This window comes from Athene noctua, chromosome 6 (genome assembly GCF_965140245.1).
Source record: "Athene noctua chromosome 6, bAthNoc1.hap1.1, whole genome shotgun sequence".
Classification (NCBI taxonomy): domain Eukaryota; kingdom Metazoa; phylum Chordata; class Aves; order Strigiformes; family Strigidae; genus Athene; species Athene noctua.
In genome coordinates this window covers 40983305-41009221 of record NC_134042.1, presented here as the reverse complement: position 1 = coordinate 41009221, position 25917 = coordinate 40983305, and the positions used below count along the sequence as shown (strand labels likewise).

The following is a 25917-nucleotide window of genomic DNA, read 5'->3' as shown; positions in this document are numbered from 1 at the left end:
CTAAACCCAGCTCCCTGCCCTACGGATCTGTTTTGCCTCGAGATCCTGGTGCCCCCCCAGACCTCCACAGGAAACCTCTTTTTTTTTTTTCTCAGTGGCTTCTTTTAACACCTGGGGCCTGGACTTTGCCAATTAGAGGGAACTGCAGACATTGCAGGATTGCTCTCATTTTGTATTTCATTTTTTCAGTTAGATTAATTCAGGGATCAGAAAATGAATGAGCTTAGCTCGAGTCCCACAAGCCTGCTTTTCCTCCAGGCAGCTAAACACACTGCTCTGCTTGCTAGACAAACATTTAATCACTTTCTGCACTCAGCATCCTCCGCCACGCTGGGAGATGGGCTCTTGCCAGGTTCCTCAAACAGGCAAAGCAACCACACGCGTAGGTTTATTTCCCAAGCAAGTTGTGGCCAATGCACAAGGACAGACACAAAGAGAGGAAATTGCCTTTCGTCAAAGAGAAACCTTGTAAATAGATTCAGGTTAAACAGGTTCCCTGACTTGCAGAGCATCTTCAATGCAACTATAAAACAGGAACCTATCAGATAACATACACATCAGACAATTTATGCCAGGAAATGTAGGGGAAGGGAGATTCACCTCCACATGTTACCAGTGCTAAATACTGTGGGTTTGAGTAGAGGGCATTTTAAGTCTGTAAAGTCTGCCTTTTCATGAGAATGGCAGAAAGATCATACTACTCGGTTTATCCAAAATAAGATTAAGATGTAGCTGCCTTCTCACCTGCAAGTACCAGGTTGTGAAGAAGTGTCTGATAATAGTCTTTAAGCTTGCAGAAGGAGATGCAATGAGATACCGCAAAAAGGAAAAAAAAAAAAAAAAAAAAAAAAGATGCTGGGCAAATCAAGGCAGCAAAGGTAACTTACAATTGAAGCAACTTGCTTAGGGACCTTGTGAATTCATCGTTGCTTGAAGTCAAACCTGGGCATCTTTCCAAAAGCTACGTTATAGCTCAAGAATAAATTACAGGTGTGACAGAGCTGATGTTCTGGAAGCACAGAGATATGATAAAGGCCGTGGCAACAGTCACATCAAGCAGAAGTCATTATGAATAAATTGGTATTCCTTACCGGATGGGAACTGCTGAAGTGTGTGGGAGAGGAAAGGGATAATTAGGGCAAGCTCCCACAATTGCCTGCATAGATGGCTTGTCCTCTTAAGACATCACCTCCCAAAGAAAACAGTATCCGCTTGGTTCAGGAGGCTGGATGAGGCCCTTGAGCTAAAACTGACAGTGCTGGACTTGGAGAAACAATCTTCACTCCAGTACCAAATCCTGAACATGTGCTCTGCACACACCATGGGCTCCCACTGCTGTCCTGCTAACCTGAGCAGATGTGGACTTGCTTTGTGGGAGCCTCTGAGCTGCTACTGCCCCCGGCAGAGCTAGGGGGGTTGAGCTGACATGCAACATGTGGAAATTACCATGGTACATCACAAGGCAGCTGTGGGTTTAAAACCCATCCCTGGAGAGAGGCACTAGAAGACTTAGAGAAGTCCCTGAGGAGCCACAGAAGAGCTGCAAGTACAGCCAGCCTGGGGGTCTGAATGGGGTCTTGGTACTGACATGTTTCAGGGCTATTAAAGTCTGAGTAGTGGGATAATCCACACAAAACCTGGCTGTGGGCCTTTCTGGCCTTCAAAACCTGCAAGAATTCATCCCACTTGATGATTTATCACTAGATGTGTGGGTCCTTCATGCATCCCAGCACAGTTTGTGCCTCCCCCTCAAACTGTACTCATCTAGACTTCACAGAGAAAACCCCCCAATAAATCATCTGTGATTCATAATTTATTCAAGCAGTTCCCAATCTAGGTATTGCTGGGGTTGACAACTGACAAGATTAATGGCTTTCCGGAGCCACTGCGAACACCTTCCCCATCCTCTCCTCCTGAGAGCTTTACCAACTCTGGCAAAGTACAGGCTGGAGGTGCCACCTGGCACTCCTGCACTGAACACAGGCTGTCAGGAAACTGTGTAGAAAGACAAACTCAAACTTTCACAGCAATAATGAACACGACGACACATCTGTCACTCAGCTCTGCTAATGATTAATTCCCTTTGCCACCTCATTTTCAGGACTTCGTCAAGAGCTAATTTCTAGTCCTACCACACAGCCTGGTCTGAAGCACCCACCTGTCCATCCCTCCCTGGCCAGAAGCTATCTCCTGCAAAAATAAATCCTGTCGGCTCAGGTCTCCTAGCTGCTCCCTGTCCCCGCAGCATAGCCTACCCTCAGTGCCTCCTTTCCACCCTGCAAGGAGTTGCACCACTTCCCTCCAGCCCCTCACCATTCCTGCCATCACCCTTCTACGTCCTTGTCTTCACCACTGGGCAAGGGGTGAAGTTTTTAACAGTAGATTTCAGTATCTTTGAATGGCCAGAATAATCCAGGCTTAGGCCAAGCTTCCCACAGAAAAGATCTTATTATAAAGTGGGTAGGAAGGAGGGAAGAAGAAATGCGAGGACACATCTATGCCCCTTCTTCCTGTAGGGTCCACAGTTTCTTCCCCAGGTTCTGCTGTAGGCAGTATTTAAGACAGCAGCACACACACGTTGCCCAGCTTCCAGACACAAACACGTGGCTTCCAAAGGCTTCTGCAAGCATTAATCAAACACTTCAGGACACACAGTTTTCACATGCTAATTTACTTAAATGACATGTTACTTTGTCTTCACAACAGAGACACCTAAACAGCTGAACAGAAATCACAAACTGAATCTCATAGGAATAATTAGTATACAAAAAATAAACCAAGCCAAGCTAGAGTCACCCAGGCAAGTGGCCCTTGGGTCTGCCTACGAAACAACTTATTTAGAATCAGAATAGTCACACACTGAAAAAATTTGGACAGTGTTCTCCAAAGCTCCAGCTATTCTAGGAAAACAACCTGCTATAAAAGGCTGTCATGAAAAATGAATCTTGTGATGTGCAGCCAGACCCAACATGAAAAACAGGACACACTGTTCATCCGCTACTCAGGAATGGTCTCAGAAGTGGGACCATGGCAGAGGTCCAAGCCCCAACTCCCCCACAGACTGTGACAGTGCTTCCACTACTCCCAGTGTAGGTTCAAGGCACCTTTTGTTGATCTCTAGGCACCCACACTAGTCTGTAGCTGGAGCACAGCTCAGCAATCTTGTTGATGCATATATAATACTAGACAACATCTACCACAAATCTCTTGTACAACGCCTTATTTGAGTGCTGACTAAAATGACATTCTGGGGCCTCCGGTAGCCACATATTGCAAGGATTAGGAAATGCCTTCTTCCTTAGGTACATAATTGCTCCACTACAACTGTTCAACATTAACTAAGGGTTTTAACTCCCAAACACTCACAGGTCAACAACTCAAGCCCTAACTGGGCATTATTCTAGGACTTACTTATCCATAGGAAGGACACATCCTAACACTTCCCATCTGCAGACATCAATGCTTTCACACTGACATTTCTACTCTCTATTCCTGAGCTCACAATTGAGTTAACATCAACTTAGTTTTGGCAGAAATTAGCAGAAAATAGTTTTGCTCCTCCTCCACGAGCATGTTAATGACTCTCAGCAGTGCTGTGAGCCCCCCCAAGTGACCAGCAGCTGTCTGAAGCCTTTAGTAGGTTCTGAATTTTTAAACAAAGATGTATTCTCCTGAGTATTTACAGGGCATTAAGTAAACATTAAACTTTTTAGTAAAATGAAACATTGAAAACCATCTCAATTACCCGGCTTTCATTTATACAGCACTGTGACCTCTCTGTCCCAGGAGGTTGTAGAAGCAAAACTGAGTTACTAAATTAAAAAATGTACCTTTACAAGAAAAACAGTGATGACTCCACTGCCTTTTGGCAATCTTCAAATGCAAGAACAGCAACAAAAATTATACAAACCCTCTTCGCTTCATTTTACAGTTTACTTCTTCTTTTCATACCAGAGCAAAAGCAAAACATTGCAGAAGAACAGAAAACTGGACCACATCCAAGTTTGAAGGCACTGCCCTCTTGTTAACACATATTACTTGTTAAACCCTTGAGATTAACCAGTTTGATCCAGGAAATGATCATGTCCAGTGGACAAAGAAGCAAAGAGTTTCCTGAATGCAATAGAACTCCCTCCTCTAAGTCCTCAAAACAGGTTCACCAACCAACAAGGAAGCAATTCAGAGGTGCTAGATGCTCTCTCAAGTCGATAGAGCATTGCTGAAACCTTGCTGCTTCTCACAGCGTGCTGACGTGTTCCTTCATTAGCAAGGCACATCTTTGCTTGTCAAGTTTCTGCTTGGCCCCAGACACTAATGAGAGGCTGACAAATAATCATTTAAAGCTGCATTTGCTATAAAGTTATAAAGTTATTTACTACCCACCTGGTGCAACTTTTACTGCAGACTATGTAAAAGCACCCAACAAGGCTTGGATTAGGCTCCCTACTATCTATTTAATGCCTGAAGCGGGTGCATCCCTGTGTGTGGGACTTGCAGTTTAAAGCATTAATACAAAAATATCTTGGGAAATTCAGTAGAAGTTAGGGAGTAATTTTTTAAAAATATGTATGTATGTATATAAAAATTAAGTTTTCTCCTGTTATTGTAACAGATTTTCTCTTCACCTCGAGACAAGTTGGCAGAAGAGGACTTAGTGTATTTCACACCATGGAGGCTCTAGACAGCGCATATTTGAGGGCACTGAAGATGCAAGTCAGTTCATATTTATTAAGGATCTTTTTTCTTGACACTAGATTCTGAACCACAAATATGGAGCCCAGTGCTCACTGCTAACAATGCATGAAAATAAAACCAGGAGGAAGAGAAGTTATCCATCTGTGCCTTGGGCTAAAGGCATTGTTTGTAACAAACTCTTGACTAGTTTATCTTCCTTGTGTGCATAGCAGAATTCTCTTAAATTATTTTTCTACTGCTAAATCCCACTGTGGTTCTGGGTCACTCATTGAAAGTCAAAAGCAAGAGGCTGCTTGTGATGGGAGCACAGACATGGGGTATTGTTTCCTTCCCAAGTACAGCACAGTGCTGAACCCAGGGCCTCCCGTGATTAGTTGCAGAAACTGGAATCTTTATACAAATACTTTTAAAGGAGAATTTGATTAAGCTTGAAAGTTATCTTCTCAGAATATTTGTACCAGTGAGACTTGATTGTGCAAGGAGGAGAGAACCAGCCATGCAGCAAAAGGGAATTAGCTTAAAGGAGAACATCCAATTAATTGCTTTTGGGCTTGGTTTTGGTTTTTTAAATAGTTGGTTTTAATTTATTTTTTTAAGGGAGAACATTAACAGCACCACAGACCAATCAGAGATGCAAAGCTACTTTTGACATCAGAAGAGCTGTCCCAAAAGTTGCACTGGAAAGGCTAATAATAATATTTAGAAGATGTAAAAGAATAACATTTTCAGCATTAGTGAATCATGACACTTCTCACCTGAGCTGCCTCTTCAAGAGACATGGGACACAGGGCCCAAAAGAATGAAAGCTGGGTTCAGTGAGGTCCACCCCCTAAAGTACTTAGAAGGTACCAAGCCACCGGGGAGCTAGTTCTGTTATCAGAGGCGTATTTCACTATCAGTGAAAATTTAGGACCTTCAGGAGGATTGATTAGAAGTTTGTGAAGTTTCCAACTCTGTCCCAGATTTTCTGCTATATCTTGTGACAGGAAGCAGATTTAATCCTCCTTCATAAGGAGAGAGCACAGGACAGGAGTAGAGACCCTTCCTACAGAAAATCAGGATAAGCAATTCAGTTATCAGTGATGGAGACAAGCCTACAGGACATGCCATGCTGCGGTCTGGGGAAACTCAACAAGCAGTAACTACTGAAATGAAAATAAACGGAACCCTTCAAGCCAGTCTTTCCTATCAGGAACCCAATTCATTTTACATGAGGAAAAAGAAAACATAAGCCAACACAAAATCCCCAATCCAACACAGCAGGAATCTCTGGGAATCTGTTGGTGCTCTTGTGAATGTCCTTCCCAAGCCTCCCCGCACCAGCGCCGAAGTCCTGTGTCTGGCACTGGGAGAACAAGGAGCTACTGCATCCCAGTGCAAGTGGCCTGGCTGCTGGGGGCTGCAGTCCAAAGCAGGCAAGGCAGCTGAAGTGACCCACAGCTGCTTCAAATCAGCCTCTATACCCAAAACAGCACATGCAAAATCCAGAGCAGTGTGCCACAACACAGCTTTTACTTGGCCAAGGACATCTCTTAGTCTCTCCCTATCCCAAAGCCATTTATCCCACCCCACAGGCAGGACACAGAGAATAGCCATGGACCTTGGCCACTTCAGGGAGCCCTTCATTCCCAGCTCTCACACACACAGCTGTCAGCCAGCAGCTTCATTCTGGTGCAAGCTCAGACTCGAAACCCACAGCCAGCACACTCTTACATGCTCACAGCACCTCTCCATCTTTCACACCAGAGAGCTGCTTGGCCTCTGCAATGCACTGGCCAGCTGCAGGCAGCCAAGTGCCCAGAACAGGGGAGGACTACAGAAACAATCAGAGGTAGGTATGTCTCCTCTAGAGCACCCTTCCACCAGAAGCTGTGGCCCTACCAACAGTACAAATCCCTGTGATTCAACACTACTCCTCTTCTGGAGGAAGAAAACCAGCTGGCAGCAAGGGTGGACCCAACTGGTAAACCCGAGCTTGCCCAATACCCTTCTGTACCAAGTGTGGGGCTGGAAAGAATCTTCTGCCATATGGAGTTCAGCTCAGTAACCATGGCACCTCCTTCACGTACTTTCAGAGCTTAGGAAAATAATGGAAAGATTTGTCCTCAAACCTGGAAGAATCACCTCACTAAGATTATGGGCAGACTAAAATCCAGCCTAGTTTTTCTCCCACCAACACTGCCTTTATCTTACCTGTGAGCCCTGGAGTGTCATTTACAGAGAACAGTCACAACCCCCAGCCCTTCTTCCACCTGCCCGAGCAAGCCAAGCTCACTGGGTGCCTTCCTTTCATTTCCACCTGTCTTCAGGAGATAAACCAGGATTGTACACAATAGTCCAGAGGAGCTTTCCTAAGCGTTGGTATGATGGCATCGACATTTCTTCATCTAGCTGGAAGTACAGTGCCCAGCGCTGCAGGAGGGGGTCTAAATCCTTACCCACTCCTGGGGTTAAGCCCAGGCAGCCATGGCACTAGCATGGTTAATGCCCAGCTTCCACATCTGAGACAGAGCCCTAGGCTCTGCCTATAATCTGTAATAAGGAAAGAAATAAGCACTTTCAGGATGTAATACATTAGATCAGTTTTCAACATCTAATTTAGGATTAAATTAATTATATGCTAGAAAAGCTTATTTCTCTCTAAAGGATTCTGGACAGCGAGCTCAGGCAGTGATACCCATAACCACTGATGAATCCTGCACCTTGTGATTGACTAGTCAGGCACAAGTCTTTCTCTGAGAAACCCATTGCATCCATTCTTCTATTTTATTAATTTGCCTAATTCTCCTTTCCATCATGACATTCTACACCTTGAATGCACAAGGCAGTATCAAGAAGTCTGCAGCTGCCTAGATCTCCTATTCATCTTTTTCTTTTAGAAATCAGTTCAGTTTTGTCAGTCACATAGTATCATCTTACATTTTAAAAGCTTATTCAGATCTTGCTAAGCCATAGTTTCATATGCTAGGTGTCAGACAAATGATATCTGTTCCCCCAAAGTGTGCAGATGAGGAAAAGCTCCTCCCAGCTCCCATGGGCAGATTTTATTTCCATCATCCCACACCTTCTGTTCCAAACCACCTTAGTGAAAACTAATTGTCCATCCAGAATCAGAAAACACCTTGACTTCTCCTCCCTCACCATCACCTCCAGCTGGAAACAAACAGAAGTCAGCATGACATGTGTCAGTCCTCCTCTCACTCCCGTTTCCTGATGTAAACTCCTTGGCTGATCGCTGTTTTTCCCCATCTTACAAGTCCCTTTGCTGCCCTTTTTAGGTTAGGCCTGCAGCCTTCATCCATGCAAACTGCTTCCCTTTCAGCAGGGGAAACTTTCAGGTGATTTCTCAGGCTTTGATCAAAGTTCAGACCTCCTGTACGCTACTGTCCTCAACATTTCCCTTCCCGACGACTTCAGACACTAGTTCCTTAATATGTTACAGTAATTCTCTCCCTAGCTCTTCTGCAGCAAAACCAAACAATTTCTCTACTACTATCAGCAGGCCCTTTGCTGAGTTTTGGGGAGTGTTTTTTGTTTGGCCTGGTTGTGGGTTGTTTGTTCTTACATACACACATGCACATTTTATTTACTGTTTACTAAAAGCAAGACCAGAAATAACATTTGCTCTTCTTAGTGGGTGGATAAACCAGAGCCCGGTTTAGAGGGGAATGAGGTAACAGGTTTGATACCCAGTTCTCTCTCAAACATCACACTGTCTCTTTTAGACTAGAAGTTGGTTTATGCAATAAAATCCATGCTTATACTGTTATTTCATAAAACTGATACTTGGGGATTACATTAAGATCTCAGCACACAAACAGCACCAACACTGAACTTGTCCCTTTCAGCCTGAACTCCAGCTCCTATCCTAAGGGCGAAGTGCTCAGAGCTGCTGTGTTGTTCATACTCCACAGCTTGCAGAGGTGGGAAAGGCCTGGAAGACACATACGTGTTCTGGAAAATTTCCCCACATACACACACTCTCACTCTTAGTTAAGGTTCAAAGCTTAATTAAGGTCAGACCTTAAAAGTCTAAACCATAGTATTTGCTGGAATGCTGATGCCTTAAGACTTCAATGCTCGAAGTTATCAGATACTAACCTGTTTACATAGGAAAGAGCCTATCGGGAATACTAAATACAGCCTTTTAACTCCATTCAGCATTAATTCAACACTGCAATCCCATTTACAAATACATACACCATTACTAGGCAGATATGTAGCACCTGTGTTTTTAAAAACCAGTAGCATTACCACTACTTTACCTTTGCGTCTAGACTCCTCAGGAGATTCTTCAGGTATGTGTTTGGGCAGAGAAAGTCCCCATTTTCTCACCTGCTTATGTTCTCTGAGTAAAAGGAGGGGAAGTTCCTTCTTTTTTATTTCTCTTTGTTTTACTTTGGGGTTGTAGGGGCACATGGGCAGGAAGGGCTGGTTTGTATTGAAGGTTAAGAGAGTCAAACTCTGCTAAAAGAGTAGATCACTACCTTACAATGCTAGTACCATATTCTCTACCACCAGGAAAATTACAAAGATGCTTTCTAGTAAGGCAACACCCTCAACTCCTAACAGTGCTTCCAAAACCCCAAGCCTGTCTCCCTCCCACCCTCTCAGCTTTACAATATAGAAAGGCACGACTAAATCCTGCCCTCCATACACTATAGCATTGGAAATCACCACAGTATCCTGCTGTCTTGCTGCGTTAGTTCTGCATTTAACACATGGGAGCAAAGCAGAAAACTTTGTCACTTGTCCTGTGCCACCACCACCCACCCGGAGTCACAGAGCATTGCTGGCACCCTGCCCATTGAATGTAAGGACACCGCACAAAGAAGCTTCCCACAAACTGCCCTGTAATGTCTTGTCTGTGCTTCTGCATTTAGCTGCGCTCAGCGTGTGACAACAGAAAATATTACCTTCCTGCAAATCCTCAACTGAGGTTCAACCTCAGTGCAAAATTTCTTGCCATTTTGAGCATCTGGGATAGCAACATCTGCTAAGCTTCAAGGGTAAGAGTTGCCTTTTCCTGTAAGTTTTTAATGCATTCCCTTCACTGCAGGACAAAGATGACAATCTTAGTAAGTTGTACAGCCAAGTGCTAGTTCTTTGGAGGCAGCAGCTTAATCTCCAGGTCCTCATTACAATAGCAATGACACAGTCAGCTAGTCTCCATCCATTCCCTACGAGTGAGACTCTACCCCCTCAAGACCAGCCGGCACCCCAAGTCCCACCGCGTGCCCCACACAAGAGCTGTTACCCGAAGGCAACACCATGCCCGTGGGGCCACAGAGCACGTGGCTGCGTGGCCCAGGGAAGGAATATGCTGCACCATCAAAAAAGGAGCAGATGTCTCTGCAGGGCCGCTGGCATGAACTGCACCAGGCAGCTCCCGCCAGGAGCGGTGTCCTAAAGGCTGCTCCAGTGTCCCAAGAGCACAGGGCTCTGCCTGCTGGCTCCAGCCTACACGTGGACAACGCAACACAGAAAGGGGCAAACTCCGTCCGGTTCTCTGGACCAAAATTTGAAAGGGAGGGGATCAATTACACTTCAGAACCACATTTTACAGCAATTAACACTTTACTACATATTTTATTACATCAATGGCTTGAAAAAATTTTATTTGATGTCAGCAAACATTGGAAATAATAGAAAAATGAATTATGTAGAATTTCACAAAGGAATTTACCCCACTATAACTCCTCATACAGTAAAATAATTCAAAACCAAATGTTACTTTTCAGTGGCTAAGCAATTTTATAATGCTATGAACATTCATCACAGTAAGTGTGCTGAATAATAGAAAACAGGCAAAAAAGACATTTAAAATATTACTTACAACAGCATTATGACAACATACTTTCTTTAAAATCCCAACAAGTATTTTATCACTTCAAAAGCTATACAGCATTTCCATTATATTTGCAAACTTAACCTTATACATCTTTTAAAATCTTGAAAAAACTTCTTTTAAGCAATCTATAAGCAGTTAACAAAATTGATAAAATCTACATAATGGAATACTATACACTCCAGTATAAATTTTATTTTAGGAGAATATGAATGTAAACACTCATTATTATACAACATGCATAGACTATACTGACCTTCCATTTTCTGAACTGTAACTTTCACTGCAATTGTGCTTTACTATCAACAGGAAAAGCTGCATTAATCCAGGGAGTGGCAGAAAGTATTCGCTTTAGGGGCATTGCACAAGATCACTAGATTTTGACTTGCTGGAGACAAGCTGGAGCTAATAAAAATAAGTTTTCTTCTTCTTGTAAAGAGTAAATATCAGGCCACTCATCACTAGATGGGCTATGCATAACTTTATACAGATCTGAAGAAACGCATTTTCAGAAACATTTCCTACAATATTTTTGCGCTTCCATTGACTTGGGAGGTTTATGTCTGCAAATCCAGTGATCGAGTTAGTGTAATGCACTGTTTGGCTCATATTTGGTGTGCAAGAATACCAACAGAATGTTAGCGATTTAGAGAATAAAAACTGAACTTTAAAGTGACAATGAGCATATTTTAATACATAACGTTTCAGATGTATTTGTACAGGAAAGAAAAATGTTTGTCAGGACATTGCTTTAAGAGAGTAAGAGTTTCACTCTTATATTAACTATTAAAAAAGTGTTCTAGTGGATATTTATGGGGTCTTCCTGGTTGCGAACTTGTAAAAATATATTAAGAATTCATTATCCCCATTGGTATTAAATATATCAAGAAACCATTGTGGTCGTACTACCAGTTATGGCTACTATGGTCTTAAGCATCTGATTGTACATTGTTGCTATATTGTTAAGCACAACTGAGGCATGGTGTTTTTTTTTTCCCTTGGTTAAAAGATTATATTACAAAAATTGATCACTGTTTCAAACCAGTTAAACACGAATATTCAAGTAACAAGGTTGTTTTATTGGATAAGCGAAAAAAGAAGTTACCTAGCACTTTACACAACTACATAAAAATTAAATAGAACAAATGAAATTTGTTTATGCATATGCAATACACTTTTATATCTTTCAGATTCCTAAAACTAAAACTTAAACTATCATTTTCTTTAACGATACCATATTTTGCACAATAACTTATACTTAGGAGAAATAATTTCCCATTTTCCACAAAATATATATAATTATGACATTCACATTGATAGTTTAAGAAACAAAATTTAAGTGAATATTCTATCTTATGCAGTTATCTTTGTGGACCCTTCTAATCAGAACGCAACCAGTTAATGTATCTAATGCTTGACCCATTTAAAAAGAAAAAGAGGGTCTTCACCTAAACCATTTAAACTTTCAAAAGCTAAAATGTTTATCGCATTTAAAAATATAGTTAAAGAGAATGTAAAAAAACTAAACGTTTAAGATACAGTGCTATTATATTGTATGTATCAACTACAATAAGATAGCAGTCAACTGAAAAGTAATTAAACAACTTTTTTCTTCCTAATATCATGAGTTATACATGTTTTCCCCCTACCCCTTGGGGATGAAGCCAAAACACAACTTTTCTGATCATAAGATGGACAGATTTGAGGGCAAAATCCGATGAAAAGTCCTCACAGGTAACTTCCCTCGCCAGCAGAAACCTCTCTTGATGAGTTTCACCAGACTGGATGCAAACTCACAGAACCCTCACACTGGCGAGGACCCATCTCCGTGCATTGGTACCGTGCAGAAGGTTTAATACTAGAGTATTTCTAATAAGTGGCATTGCTTTACACCAGAACTGTCAGGTGAATTCACAGTGCTATTTGCCCGGTCTTTAATCCTAATTCACACTGGCTAACAACTAGTGTCCTTCCCCACAAGAAACTCCCAACTCCAACTGTCACAGGACTGAAGAAATATCCACAGGGCCAAAGCTGCCAGTTCACATCAACAGCCGTAGAGATGTTGCCACAAGCTTGGGATTACAGTTTCCCCATACAGAGGATCCCTTCCATCCTACCATCACCTCAAAGGATCAGTCTGGGGCTACCAGAACGAAACTACTCAGAAACAGCCGCAAAGTGGCTGAAACAGGCCCTTTTTGAGTTCCTAAGAAATGCCTATCTGCTCCTTCGCCTATTTGTTGTTGCTTGATTTCTGATGTTGAATTACTTTCCCCACACAAGGCCTAAGGAGACCACCTCAGCAGTACATGGGGCTACGTCCCCTGCCTTTCTTGGGTTGTGTCTACCCTGCAGGCGGTTCAGTCACAGCTGGCTATTAGCCAGCTGGCATTAGCCTACCCCACTTAGATATAAAAAACAGAGCAGTTACAGCACACAACATGGCACAGCCCAGCAGCTCAAAAATCAGCACCAAGTTCAGGGCTAGACTCCAACCTGCAGCACCTCGGCTGCAGGCCAGGATGTGGACTAGCTCATTTCAGGTTGTGTTAAAAGGCTGGTGCCACACATTGCTCTGTGCCATCTTGGCTTAAACCCTATGTAGAGGAAGGGAGGCAAAGAAGGTCTTTTTTTCCACCCGCAAAGACACATGGTGGTTTCTTCCAACATCACTACATTAACCATTTTTAAATGCTTTGTGACTAGTGTTATTTTGCAGCTTTCCACTGGACAAGACGTAATACTGCTGCTTCCAGCTTCTCTGAACACTGTCTGCTCAGCAGCCAGCAGCTAACTACCTTGTTCAAGGTGCTAAGTCCTCATACAGGACTTTCAAGAACAGCTCCAGTTCAAGTCAGCCAGATAGGCCACAGCACAGGTTATCTGAGCAGAGGGCTGGGGATTTGAAAGCTGCGTGCACCAAGTATTTGGAAAAGCACCTCTTAGATTTCAAATTGCATATTTTGGTTGAGAACATGAAAGCGATGTGTGCTTCAGAAGGGTTAAAATGGCCAATGAAATTAACCCAGTTCTTCTCCATTAAACTTCCAAGAGACCAAAAAGTACTTGAAGGTTGAATTTTGTGCTCCAACCCTTATCCAGACTTCCAGTGGGAGAAGTAGTTTGATGTCTTTGGCAAACAGCGCTCTGAAGAGGAATGAGACACTGGGACAGAGAGTGACCTATGGTAGCCAAATATAAAAAGGCACATATTCCAAAAGGAGAGGCACCAGAGAAAGTTGTTTTGACTTAATCCCACAGAGGATCAGGAAAAAGAAAGTTGTGTAGCACTCATTTAACAAGTTACAATGCAAATGCTGAATGCCAGGGGTTAAATAGCGTATCAAACAGTTTCAGGTTATTTATTCCCTTTTGCACTAAATAAAAGCCATTAAAATATACAGGAGTAAAATGCTCAATTAGGGAGCTTTCTATGAAGCAAGAACACACAAATACAGTGGAAAGAATTGCACAAACCAGAAGTTTAATGAGTTACATCTACAGCCTTGGACTGATGAAACCTTAGAAATAACATTTCCTATCACTTTGCATTACTTAAGATTGCTTGTTAATGTGCCCTGTCATTTCAGAACAAACCTGACACCGTTGGTATGTGCACAGGCCTCTCCTTTATAGAAAGCTCACTAATAATAGTGTCATCGTAAGAATACACAGGAAGCGGAGACCACAAGGCCATGCAGCAATACATACTTATACCCTACGGACCAAATATTATAAGAACTAATGTGTAGAGTCACTGTGGGGCTGCTAAGGAGATCCTTGTTTTGCAGGTTGGTCAAAATTAGTCCAATTGTCAAGAGACAGATGTTACTGGTTCTAGAAATCCCCGTGCTTAAGCAGGACGTTGATGAAATGGAAAGCTGAGCTACCTGGGTGCTTTTGATAGAAAGTGGAGGCAGTATGGAGGAATGAGGGGAGATTAAGGCAGATGTAGCACAGGACTGGAAGCGTTTGCCTTTTTTTGGTAATAGCTGCTTGTCCACAGATATGATGCAGATGGCTGTCTGAGGTTTGCTAATACCTGATATCCTGGATAACACAGTAGTCAACACAAATTGTTCTAGGCTACAGCACCTTCTCACGAAGCAGATGCATATCTGACATCAAGAACAGAAGTAGCCTGGAGGGAAGGGGGAGGGAGGAGAAAAAGGAGACGTTTAGTTTAAAAATGAATACACATAGGCTTTCTTGCATCTCCAAACTTCACCCCAGATCTGTGGTACTGAAAGCGACAAGACTGACAACTTTCGCACAGGGGAGGAATCACAGCAGCTTCCTCTATTCTGAACCACACCGGGATTTGTTGGGAATGTAAACATAGAAGAATTAAAACTGGAGTTGAGGCTGCTTTATAATCAGCAGTCTCACCTCCCTCCCTCAAAAAGAAAAAAACAACAACAACAAAAAAAAGGAACTGCAGTCACTCGCTATGAAAACACACTGAAGGGGAAAGCCCAGAGCAGTCAGAGGGCTGACAAAGCTTTTCCTAGGCTGGCCGCCAGGTAGTCAAGGCATGCCGGGGGGAAAGCACCCAAGGGACTGCAGTGTTCAGCCAAAGTCTTCTCCTGGCTACTGCTGACTGAGTCCACCTGACTTGACCAGCTGCCTGTGCAAGTACTCTCAAGAGCAGGCACCAGCTGCGTAATACTGCGCAGCTCGGGAGGGACCAGGAACCCCTCTCCTAGCCCGTACGTATCACTTATGTGATAATCCCAATGACATTTCGCTTTGCCCCCAGAACTGCTCAGACAGGCACCCAGTCAGCACTGTGCTTGTGTTACCTCTGAAGCCAGCCTGAGAGGCAATGTCTGATGTGCTCAGAGAGGATGGTGGCCATTAGATGTCCACTGTGCAACACCCCCATGTCTCTTCCTCATGCATTTTTATAAAAAGCTGCAAGCTTGGTAGTTAAAATCCCCTCCATGCTGCCAGCACCTTCCTCCTCCCAGCCATGACACATCAGTTCCTACTGTCCAGAAGAGGCTTTATGAAGACCCACAAGCCACATGGTGCTAGTGTAAGGCATACATGGTGTGTCATGGCTGGCAGCTCACTGTCACCCTGCCTGGGTCAGCCTGGTGCAGGCAGGCTCTGCCCTCATCCCTTACTGTACTGCAGGGCACAGTGAATTGCCCAACTGGCAATAGCTGCCTTTTCTCTAGGCTTTGTAACTAGTCCCACTGGTCTATTATTTTGGTCCCTCTTCCACCATTCAGCACTTGCTCATCTCCAGCCCGGGCACTTTCCATCACTAGTTTGGGGATCACAACTGCTGCTCCACCAGACGTTTCACCAAACCATACTGTTACGCCTCCACTCTCCTTCCTCCTGTGCTGATTTGTCTGGGATCCTCATTGCTCCAGTATCCACACACTTGGCCACATCAGCACACTCCAGTTCCTGCTGCAACCCAACACTCTTTTCTTTCTATCTTGAGTGAGACTCTCTTTTGACTGTAACTTCAGAAGCAAGGGTGCATTTAAAGCCCGGAATAATCTCAGAGCATTCAGAGAAAAGCTCTGCACTGCTAACAGATACTGCTCTACTGGTCACAGGAAAAGACAGTGACAAGCCACCTGTCTTTCAAATGGGTGGCTATATACTAGTATCATTGCTTTTTTGTTCCACCTCTCAATTCTGGAAAATAGGACAATTTCACTCACACCCTTCTGAGAAGGCAAGTGTTTTGAGTTTGGTTTTGTTCATCTGTCATACCTTCGGACCTAGTCCCCATATATAAGCATCTTTGATTAACACATTATTAGGATTTGTGAAGCAATTAAGTTATACTCTCTGAATGTCTGAATGGCAACATACAAGTGAGCCAACCATAATCAGGGCAACAAAAATATACAGTACACTGAGATATCTTCAGTCCATGTGAGACCAAAATTTGCCTTATGCTATTGACTGTGCTTGCATTTAGAAGATTGGGCTTTTGTGCCAAGCCGTCTTATAAAATTAGGTCAAAGGGAGCCCTAGATCAGACATTTTTAACATGCAAACCTCTAGTGAGGTTTTCTTCTGCAAGATTGTGTTAATATTACATATTTGCACCTTTCATATTTAAACATTCTACAGTCTTAGATAACTTTAAACACACATTGTCTTTGGAGAAGTGTTATCTCCATGAAGCTCCATCAAGGAGAGGCTGTTTCTAGAATTTCTGTCTTCACAGAAACTGCTGTAAAATCAAGGAAACTTTGTCTCTAGGTAATTCCAGAGTGAACAGTTTCACACATTCGCCTTGTTTATAGCTGTCTTCCCCCGAGTGAAACCACTCCATCGTCAAAAATGAAAGAGTGAGCTTTGCCTCAGAAGACTGTATGGTCCCACAAAGCCAAACCTAGAACAGCTTGGAGAACTGAGTGCAGGGAAAACATCCAAGTGAGATACAGATGTTTCGGCAGCAAGAGGCATTAAAATGTCCATCTGCTGATGAGATACAGATACTGTCAGAGGGCTGCAAATTAACTGTTCTCTTTCCACTCTCATGTATGTCTGGAATTACCAGTTCCCAAAACCAGTACTGGAATCTGTATATCCAGAGGAAGTGAAATAAGCTCAGAGTGAAGATTGTCAAGAATGGCTTTTGCAGAAAGTATACATATATACACATTTCTCTGAAACAAGCTCAGATTGGGAATTTTATGTGACTTTTAAATTGGATTTACCTCATCTTCCTCTTCGGACATTTTAGTGGAATTGTCAGGGGATTTTACAGGCTTCTGGCTATTGGTTCCGTTTGTCTCCTCTTTGCCATGCTCTGCCTCCCACTCCTGTAGAACTTCATCTATGTTGAAACGACGTCGATAATTTACAAAAAAGTTTTTCACTTGCACCACAGATTTGTTTCCAATCACATCAGAGATCGCCTGAAAGTCTCGGCCGTATTTCCTAATTGCTAAAAGCAACAAAAAGAAAACCAAAAGCAATCTGTTATTTCCACAAAGACCACAAATCAGGCTGAAGTCACAGCATAAGGAGCTGAAGCTGAACTTCTGTCAAGGTTTCAAGCCTTCCTCAGATTAATTCAGGGCGGGGTTGGGGGGGGTGAGGAGTCTAAATTGGACACAAGACACAGTTAGGACTAGCCCTGGAGAACTGAGGTGTAATAAAGATGGGTAATGCCAAATCTAGAAGACCTGGGTAAATCTGCCTGTACCACTTGAGACATTATGCAGGCAGAGAGCATAGCAGTGCCCTCAGTAGAGTTTCACTTTCTGAAAGCTTGGACAAGCAGAGATTATTTGCAAACATTCATATGGTGCAATTTATACTGCCTGGGGAGGGGAAGGGGCAGTATTGTTTCCTTGTTCAATTCCATCCTTTGTGCATTAACACACAGCAATGTAAAAATCCTCCACCAGCCACTGAAGGGAAACACAGCTCTGAAATGCAGCAGAATTTTGATTATCACCAACTGAAGTACAAATAGACTTGTAATGCCATACCTTGCACAGCAAGAAGCTGCTCATCCGTGGTCCAACGTGCATTAAATTTCTGAACGACCTAGACACCCCCAAAAAATTAGGTAACTCAAGTTACTTAAGCAACAACTTTTACTTGTATCTGAGCTCATAAAAACTTCACAAAAAACACAACAAGAAATTAACTGCTAGTCAAACTGTCTCTGGCATCCATCCAGTTAACTGTGACATACACTATGCCTGTAAGTCATGGTAATACAAAAAGACAGAGAATGGTCTGAGCAGATAACCAAGAGCCACACTCTTCCAAAGCACCTACTTGTTTTTATCACAGACACCCTCTGTAATCTTGGTCAAATTATTTCCAGCACGAGGTGCCAGAGCTGGAAAGAAAACAGCAAAAGCACCAAGTGCCAAGAGAAAGATGGGCCATCCTCTCTTACATTTCTCAGTATTTAGAGCAAAGCAACTACCTCTCTCACAAGGGCATATGGGTACAACACTGACATGGTATATCTGGGATACCTGTACTTCTGTTAGAAACCACTTTCACATGTTAAACACTGCTGCTCTTCTCATTTCCCACTTCCATTACACAACAGCAGCAAGTATGGTATGGATTCACACTCACAACTAATAGAACATTGGTCCCAGTTTACTGGCAACACCAACAGCCCTGGTACATAAACACACATTAGCACTGAGCTCCATGATAAAGGTCAGAAAATGATCCTACCTCTGGAAGTCTGTATTGTTCTATATCACCTTCAAGTTTTTCTTTGAGCGCACTGTTTGTCTGTTTGATATTCTGAATCTGAAAAGAAAAGTTTCATCCCTTTAATAAGGATTAAGAAAATTTCTTTGCCTTCTTCCAGCAGCCCCAGCAGGAGCCCCACAAGTTCAGCATTCCACTTTTCCTCACAACCTCCCTTTTCCAAAAAGAAAGTTTGTTATATTAGAATAAAGGAACGCAGGAGCAGCTGGCACACCAGGGGATCCCATTTAATTTATCTATCCTATCTGCAAGTTATTTGGAGTAAGAACTGCCCCAACTTTCAGGGCTGTGTAAAGCCTAGCATAAGAAGAAAGGCCCTGTTCACAGCAAGTAATGAATCAAAGACTGCTAGAGAGCTCCACTTCTCCCAGAGTGCCAAGAAAAAGGCTTTAGGCCAAAATACCAATTCTATTAAGTTTAAAGAGCTTGAGCCAGATCTCTGCTTTAAAAACAGTGAACACATTCAGATCTAGGAAATAAACTCATGTAGTAAACCTGTCTTTACTAACAGATATTTGAAAAACATTTGTTTAGAAGTCAGATCCATGAGGGAAGCAAAAGATAAGTCGGAAAGCTTGTATGATGCCTGTCTAAGAACAAAACAAATGTATCTGCCTGTTCCAAAAGTATCATAGGAAAAGCCAAAGGAATCTGACTGCTGCAAATGGAAATCGATACTGCTGAAACCAATGTCATCTGAGGGAAGTTCATAGTTAAAACATAAGAAACTCTGAACTGCAAGAAACACGAAGCACCAATAAACAGTCCTTCAAGTCAGTGCTATGGACTTTTCCTGCTTCAATTTAGGTATAAAGTAGGCTCACCCACAGAACTAAAACATAAGAGATGTAAAATACAGAGCTTCATTAGTCCATAGCACAAGCGTAGCAGCTTGTCAATTAAGCAACATAATGATATGCATCATCACTGTCAAGCTACAAATTCCTGTGAACTTTGCAGACTGTGACAGGCACTACCACCAAAAATAGCAGTTATTCTTCAACTATTCCATTCATACCTGTCGTTTGATTGAGACTAATTCCATGTCCAGTTGTCTGAGTACAGTGGTAGCAGCTGTTGCATTGGCAGAAACAGCCTCCACATCTTCTTGGGAGAGGAACATTCCTTTAGGAGGTTTCCTCTTTGCTCTGTTCTTGGCCTGCGTACTGTGCTTCTCCTTCTTCACCTGAGGAACAGTTTCAGCAGGTGGCACCTGGCAAACAGCAGTCATTTTAGAAAACTAGATTATCTTTAGATGTCCCTTCCAACCCAAATCAATCTGCAATTCTATGACTTTAGCCATCCTTGAAGGTTGGAGAATGGCATGTCATACATACACTGTCACATAAATCTCTCTTCTAGGCAGCTTTCAGTGTTTACAGAGATACTGGTTGTCTTCTCAGCCCATTCTCATTTTGGAAGACAAAAGCCCAATTTTCCAGCAGTTAAATATTCGTTATTTTCAAACACTCCAAAACACTTCTTTTTTTTTTTTCCATCACCAGACCTGAACATGCCAACTTAACTGAGCACAGAAGGAAACAAAGTGGAGTTTGGAGACAGCATAACACCACAACTAGAAGAGTTTACACAGACTTGTTTTTCTACATGTCAGACAGGAGAAGGAATAAACCAAATTTATTTAAAGACTAAAGATAAAGGAGTGAGGTGACTACAAAGTAATTCTTAGATCATTATGCAGTTTCTTGGAAGCCGTTTTCTTGCACGGCACTGATATATCAACTTTTCCATTAAACTGATGCAGTTTTGCCCACAAATAAAATTTAAATCTCTTTTAGAAAAGGTAATCTTTCACATACAATTGTTTTTATGCCTTCTGTCTAAAGCAAAGAATTAGGCACATCCCTCTAACAGGTAGATTAGCTAGCTAGGACACTATACTATAGATCCTTCAAGAGCACATCTGATTCTCTAATACCAAATCCATTTCTTCCAGAAGTTATTTTCAACAAGCAACTCATACCCAAGATTTATTACCCAGTGGCTGGAGCCTGGCCAAGAACACAGAACAGAGGGATGGCAGGGAGAGGAAAAGCAGAGAAGGGAGGCCACACATCTGAAATCCTCTACTTGATCACTGCCAGCTTTAAACACATTGGCTTCACTTAGCACTATTGTTTCCCTCCTAATTTGCAGCTACATGTAGTTTCTACACAGTCTGTGGCATTTGCTCATTAATGAGCATTAAAATGCTTGCATTCAAACCCACATAAGGCTGAGCACAAAGCCTGACTTAAGCATAAGGTTCTGCCTCCTGCAGACTGGAGGACCCTACCCTCTTCATGGGCTCAGTGGCCAGAGCCACATTAGAACAATAATGCAGACAATTCCCTGTTCTCAACTTTTTTCTTCCCTCCTTTAATGCAAAGGACTCCATGAGAGACAAAGCCTAAGGCAAGCCCAGAAGCAAGTGATAACTACTGCTGTTGCAGGATGGATACCCTGTTTCTTCCTGCAGAAGGGAGTAGGGAGAAGAAGAAACCAGACTGGTTTAGCTATGAACAAGCGAGGTAAGCTCTGCATTCCAGAAGCAAGCACATGGATAACTGAGCCAGGTAAATTATTCAACATGGATAGATATTTCAGATTCATTTATATTTCATCTACATACAGAATGTCACAGGATCATGCAGTAATACGTCACAACAGGTTCAGGCTGTAGGCTGACCAACACACAATGCCTGCAGTGCGGATTTCCCAGAAGCCTCAACATTAAGGAAAATGAAAGCAATTTCAAATTACTGTTTTACACAGTTGAAAGAATATGAAGCTCTCCTGTGTTGTGGACAAGAAGCCAGAGCTCCAGCAGAATGGCTTTTGATAGCTCCAAATGCTTCTAGGCCCCAGTGATATTGTGCAGGGTCTGGCAATTTGAACGTCTAACCTATCTTGAAAACTCTTGCTTTCCTGGCCACACACAGAGGGAATTAAAATGCAGGGATTTAGTAGTGTTTCTCTTCATTTAGATGCTGCCACTGCTATCCAGTGCACTTCAGTCTTACAAACCTATTAATGCAAACAAGGTTCCCTTCATCAGATTTCAGAGTGTAAAAAGAAAAGATCAAGCTATTTCAAGTCATATAAAAGCAGAGGATAAATTAGGAAGGATTTTCCAGGAACAGGGAAGAAGCTCTAGTTCATGACCTCAGTATTATGGAGTCACCATCTGAGGAAACCTGAACAGTTGCACTAACACTGAAAGTACTAAAAAAAAAAAAAAAAAGGGAAGATTCCCCCTCCAATGATCCCCAAAAGAGGAAACAGATGAGAGATTTCAGATATGCTGAGAAGTCCCAGTATTACTCCGCAAGTCATACAGTAACTGACATGTCTCAGAGCTGGAAAAACCACCTCTGTGGGGTTGGGACAGGGAGGTTCTTTACGGTAAGAGCCCTGGGCTAGTGGCACATCACTATGTAGTGACATATCACTACAAGAAACATAACTATGAAGAAAGAACATATGCCCTTCCTCCTGGATACCTGCTCTCTCTCAAGGCATTTTCAAACAACCCAGGCTCAGGTACTGCAAAATCAAACCAAATTAACTCTGACTAGACTATGGGGGTTGTCAGCTTCATTTTACCACCAGTACAATCCTTGTCCAGAAGAGCCTCCACAAGGCTGCCAGCCATTGCATACACAGTCAGACTGCACATGCTCCACAAGTTTTGGTGATCTCTTTCAGATCAGTTAGTACGCTGTGGCCTGTATTAGTGACAGGGAGGGCAGACAACCTCCTCCCATACATGACTTTCTACAAAAATGTCTTGCTCTGGTTTGGCCTTCCAATAGAGGCAGCCAACCTGGCGAAGAACTACCTTCCTTTCTTCTGCAGCAAGGTCAGAGCACAACCAGCATGGTAGAGAAGGAAACAGTAATAAAGGAGATTGAAGGAAGTTCTCTTACAGATGCAAGCTTTCAAAGAGCTTACAGAGAAATCTAAACTTTCAAGATTATTAAAATAATGGGAAATGAGATTATGATAGTAATTATTTACAAGACACACTGGAGAGCTGCAGTATGCAGCTGCAACTTAGCTCAGTAAGAATCCTTACAGTTTGGGTCTTACTGAGGCTTCCAAGAACTCAGCTTCTTGCAAGGGTGAACATAAGTGGCTTCACATCCACTCTGTTCCTAGGAAGTCATCAGGGATGCTTTCCTTTGGTGGAAGTAACAGCTAAGCTTTTCTGGAAAGTCTAGAGAGCACCCTGGCACGGGTGAAGAACAGACTAGAATGCTGTAATTTTTCAGTTATTTCCATTCAAAATAATTTATTAGAGGAATTAATCTCACTGACAGCGACTGACAAAGCAGCTGCTCTAGGCTTTTGTTTTTGCCTGTGTGCAATCCTGGTTTTGAATAATTCTAGTGTTTTTTCCTACATATATATTTTATCAAAAAAAAACCCCACCCAAATTGAAAGAGAATGACTATGGGATAAAAATCAGGCTACGAGAAAATAGGAAAAGGGAGCTACTTCAAGGAGAAAAGGCCTTAGGGTATATGTCTTCCTGCAGCACACACATACAACCCACGCTGCTGCTGAACGTCAAGGCTTTTTTATTTAATAACAGATAACCAGCAGGTTATACACAAGAAAATAAGGTATACACTTTCCTGTTAAGCATCACAGACTAGGCTTTCAAAATTGTTTTGTCTGTGTGGCTCTATTGCCATCTAAAACTGTATGGTCACTTGAAATTAAGTGTTTGAAGTGATGTGCAAGTATTATGTTTTAATAAGACAAAATATTTTGTACATAACAACAGCTTAAGGACCCTCTGCCAGACAAAATGAACTGTCCACATAAAAGCTTTCTCCTATACTGTTCACCACTGTAGTTGCAATCCTGGTGCCACATCAAGATTTTACCTTAGAATCTAGGTAAACATGCTCTTGCTAGTCTACCTAGAACAGACTAGAAGACTTATTTCCCCTCCACCAAGCTATGTCAGTAGGGACGGAAGTGCTTCTACTCCAAGCAGTTAGGTTGATTTAAACCATCATTGAAGGTGGTTCAAGCTAACACAGCCAACCTTGAATCAGAGATTAGAAACATTCACATAGTATATTATCATGGGATGGTAAAGTCTTAAATTTTCTAGCTCCATCCATTAACTTATTTGTCTATACTTGTCTTGATTTAAGAATAATTCTGAAGACAATTCTTCTTTTCTTGTATGACAACTATACAAAGCACAAATAAAGAAAATTAGATACTGTCAGCTTCTACACGAAGTAGCTAGTAAGTAAATGCTTTCATTTATACAGCAGTAAGAAAAGAATTATACCTCCTTTTTACTCTCCTTGTTTTGTTCAACTTCAATATCAATAGGGTTATTTCCATTTGCTTCCTCCATTTCATCCTCACTGGAAGACAAAAGCAAACAGTGCTGTATTAGTTTCTGAGGCTCTTTTTCTATAAATAGTACGTTAAAAGAAATGCATGAATGCAACAGCAAAACCAACTGCTTTCCTTAGTTTTATTCCCAGGGTGATTTTTTAGGGGATTGGGGTGGGCTTTTTTGTACTGGGGTTTTTGTTTATTTGTCTTTAAGTCAAGAAATTCTTCACTGTAAAGATGCTAGGGACCATGAAAGAAAGACTTCTCAATAGTATACTTAGGCAAAATAAGTCTGCTCAGCTGAAGGCAAGATACATGAAATAGATTACACAAGTTATCTTTTAAAGAATGTAAGACATTGAGCATTCTAACTTTAGGCAAACCGAGACAGAAACAAAGACTTAGAATTACAGCAAGTAACTAAAGCATGGATTTCATACAACGCCTTAACATTTAGCAAAATAGACTCCCTCAAGAACAAGCATTAAAAAAAATGCTTGAGGTGTCATCCCCCCCCAGTGACGGCCTCACTTTTTTCTCTCCTCTGGAAAAGAGGTTATCAGTTACAGAATAATAATTGGCATGAAATTGGGGCCGTATTGAAAGTGACCCTGGCACACCTGGCCAGTTTGGCTTCATTGAAATTTTAATCAGACATTAAATCAAATATATTTTCACCATTTAGAATTTTTGTACTGTACACAACTAAAGTGAATTGGACCATTTGGGATGATGCCCAGAAATTAAAGAAATAGGCTGACCTAATCAAAGAGTGGTTTTTTTGTTTGGTTCGTTTTTTTCTTGTTTTTTATTTTAAATCAAAAAGATAAACCTATTTTCGTCATGTCAAACTATATCCTGGGATGAGGAACTTCAGCTGGCGCAGGTATGTCACAGAGCCAGTGCACAGCAGGGCTGTGCAGAGAAACCCCAGCAGAAGCTGCACGATGCTGCTGGGACACTGGAGCTACCCAGGGCGCGTTCACACAGGAGCAGAGACAGAAAGCACGGTCAGTGCCAGCGAGCGTGGCTGCAGTACTGCCACTTGCTGATGGCTGTCTCCCTGCTGCAGCGGCATCCTGTGCAGACACAGTTTAAGGAGGAACACTGCTGTGCAGCTTGAGCTGGCATCCATCTCCACAAGAGCAGCCACCTGTACAAGCCAGTCCTACTCTCCCAAGCTGCCTCGTTCACAAGCTGATTCACAAGGTGTTTAGTTTGTATAATCACAATTCCAGGAAATAAACTCATAAGCACCCCTTCCAGAGCTGCATACACTAAACCCCTTGCATATAACTAAGAACAGCTACTGAAAACCTGGTCTCAAATGCACTGGGAGCTATTTTAGTGACAATCTGAGGGGTCAGGGATTTTCCCTGCCTAGCCACAAAGAGATATAGTAGTATTCAAGTGAAATACCTCAGGCTGTCTCTTCTCTTAACTCCATCTCTAAAAGAACTTCCCTGTGTTCTCACCTAGGTTCAAATTTCAGCCTTTCTGCAAAGGCCAAGCCCCCACAGGCTTTGCTGTGCTCATAGTTTGCTCTTCTATTCCAGCAAGTTCCTGAGACATGAGCTAGATCAAAACCCACCCGCTCAATTCTGCGGTTTTAGACATTGATCACTTAAGAACATTTTTGAAGTTTTGCCAACACCCAATGGCACAGTACAACCTCAAAATCCAGCACCCCAAACTCACCAGCTTTGCTTCCGTGCCCCGCATGGCTGCACTGACAAATCCTTTGGGGGTGTAGGGATTTGATTATTTTACATAATGGA

The 25917-nt window shown here is 42.4% G+C and overlaps 1 protein-coding gene across 1 annotated transcript in view; it reads right to left on the bottom strand.

Annotated features, from left to right (window-relative positions):
- Positions 1-10264: 10264 nt before the first annotated feature.
- The window catches only part of RCOR1 (REST corepressor 1), an 88121-nt gene continuing 72468 nt past the window's right edge, over positions 10265-25917 (bottom strand). The window contains exons 7-12 of the mRNA XM_074908691.1: positions 24087-24165; positions 19791-19985; positions 18734-18811; positions 18022-18079; positions 17242-17471; positions 10265-14687 (exon numbers count right to left, since the gene is read on the bottom strand). Coding sequence (XP_074764792.1) covers positions 14646-14687; positions 17242-17471; positions 18022-18079; positions 18734-18811; positions 19791-19985; positions 24087-24165 — 682 coding nt within the window. The 3' untranslated portion in view covers positions 10265-14645. The remainder of the gene's footprint in view (positions 14688-17241; positions 17472-18021; positions 18080-18733; positions 18812-19790; positions 19986-24086; positions 24166-25917) is intronic.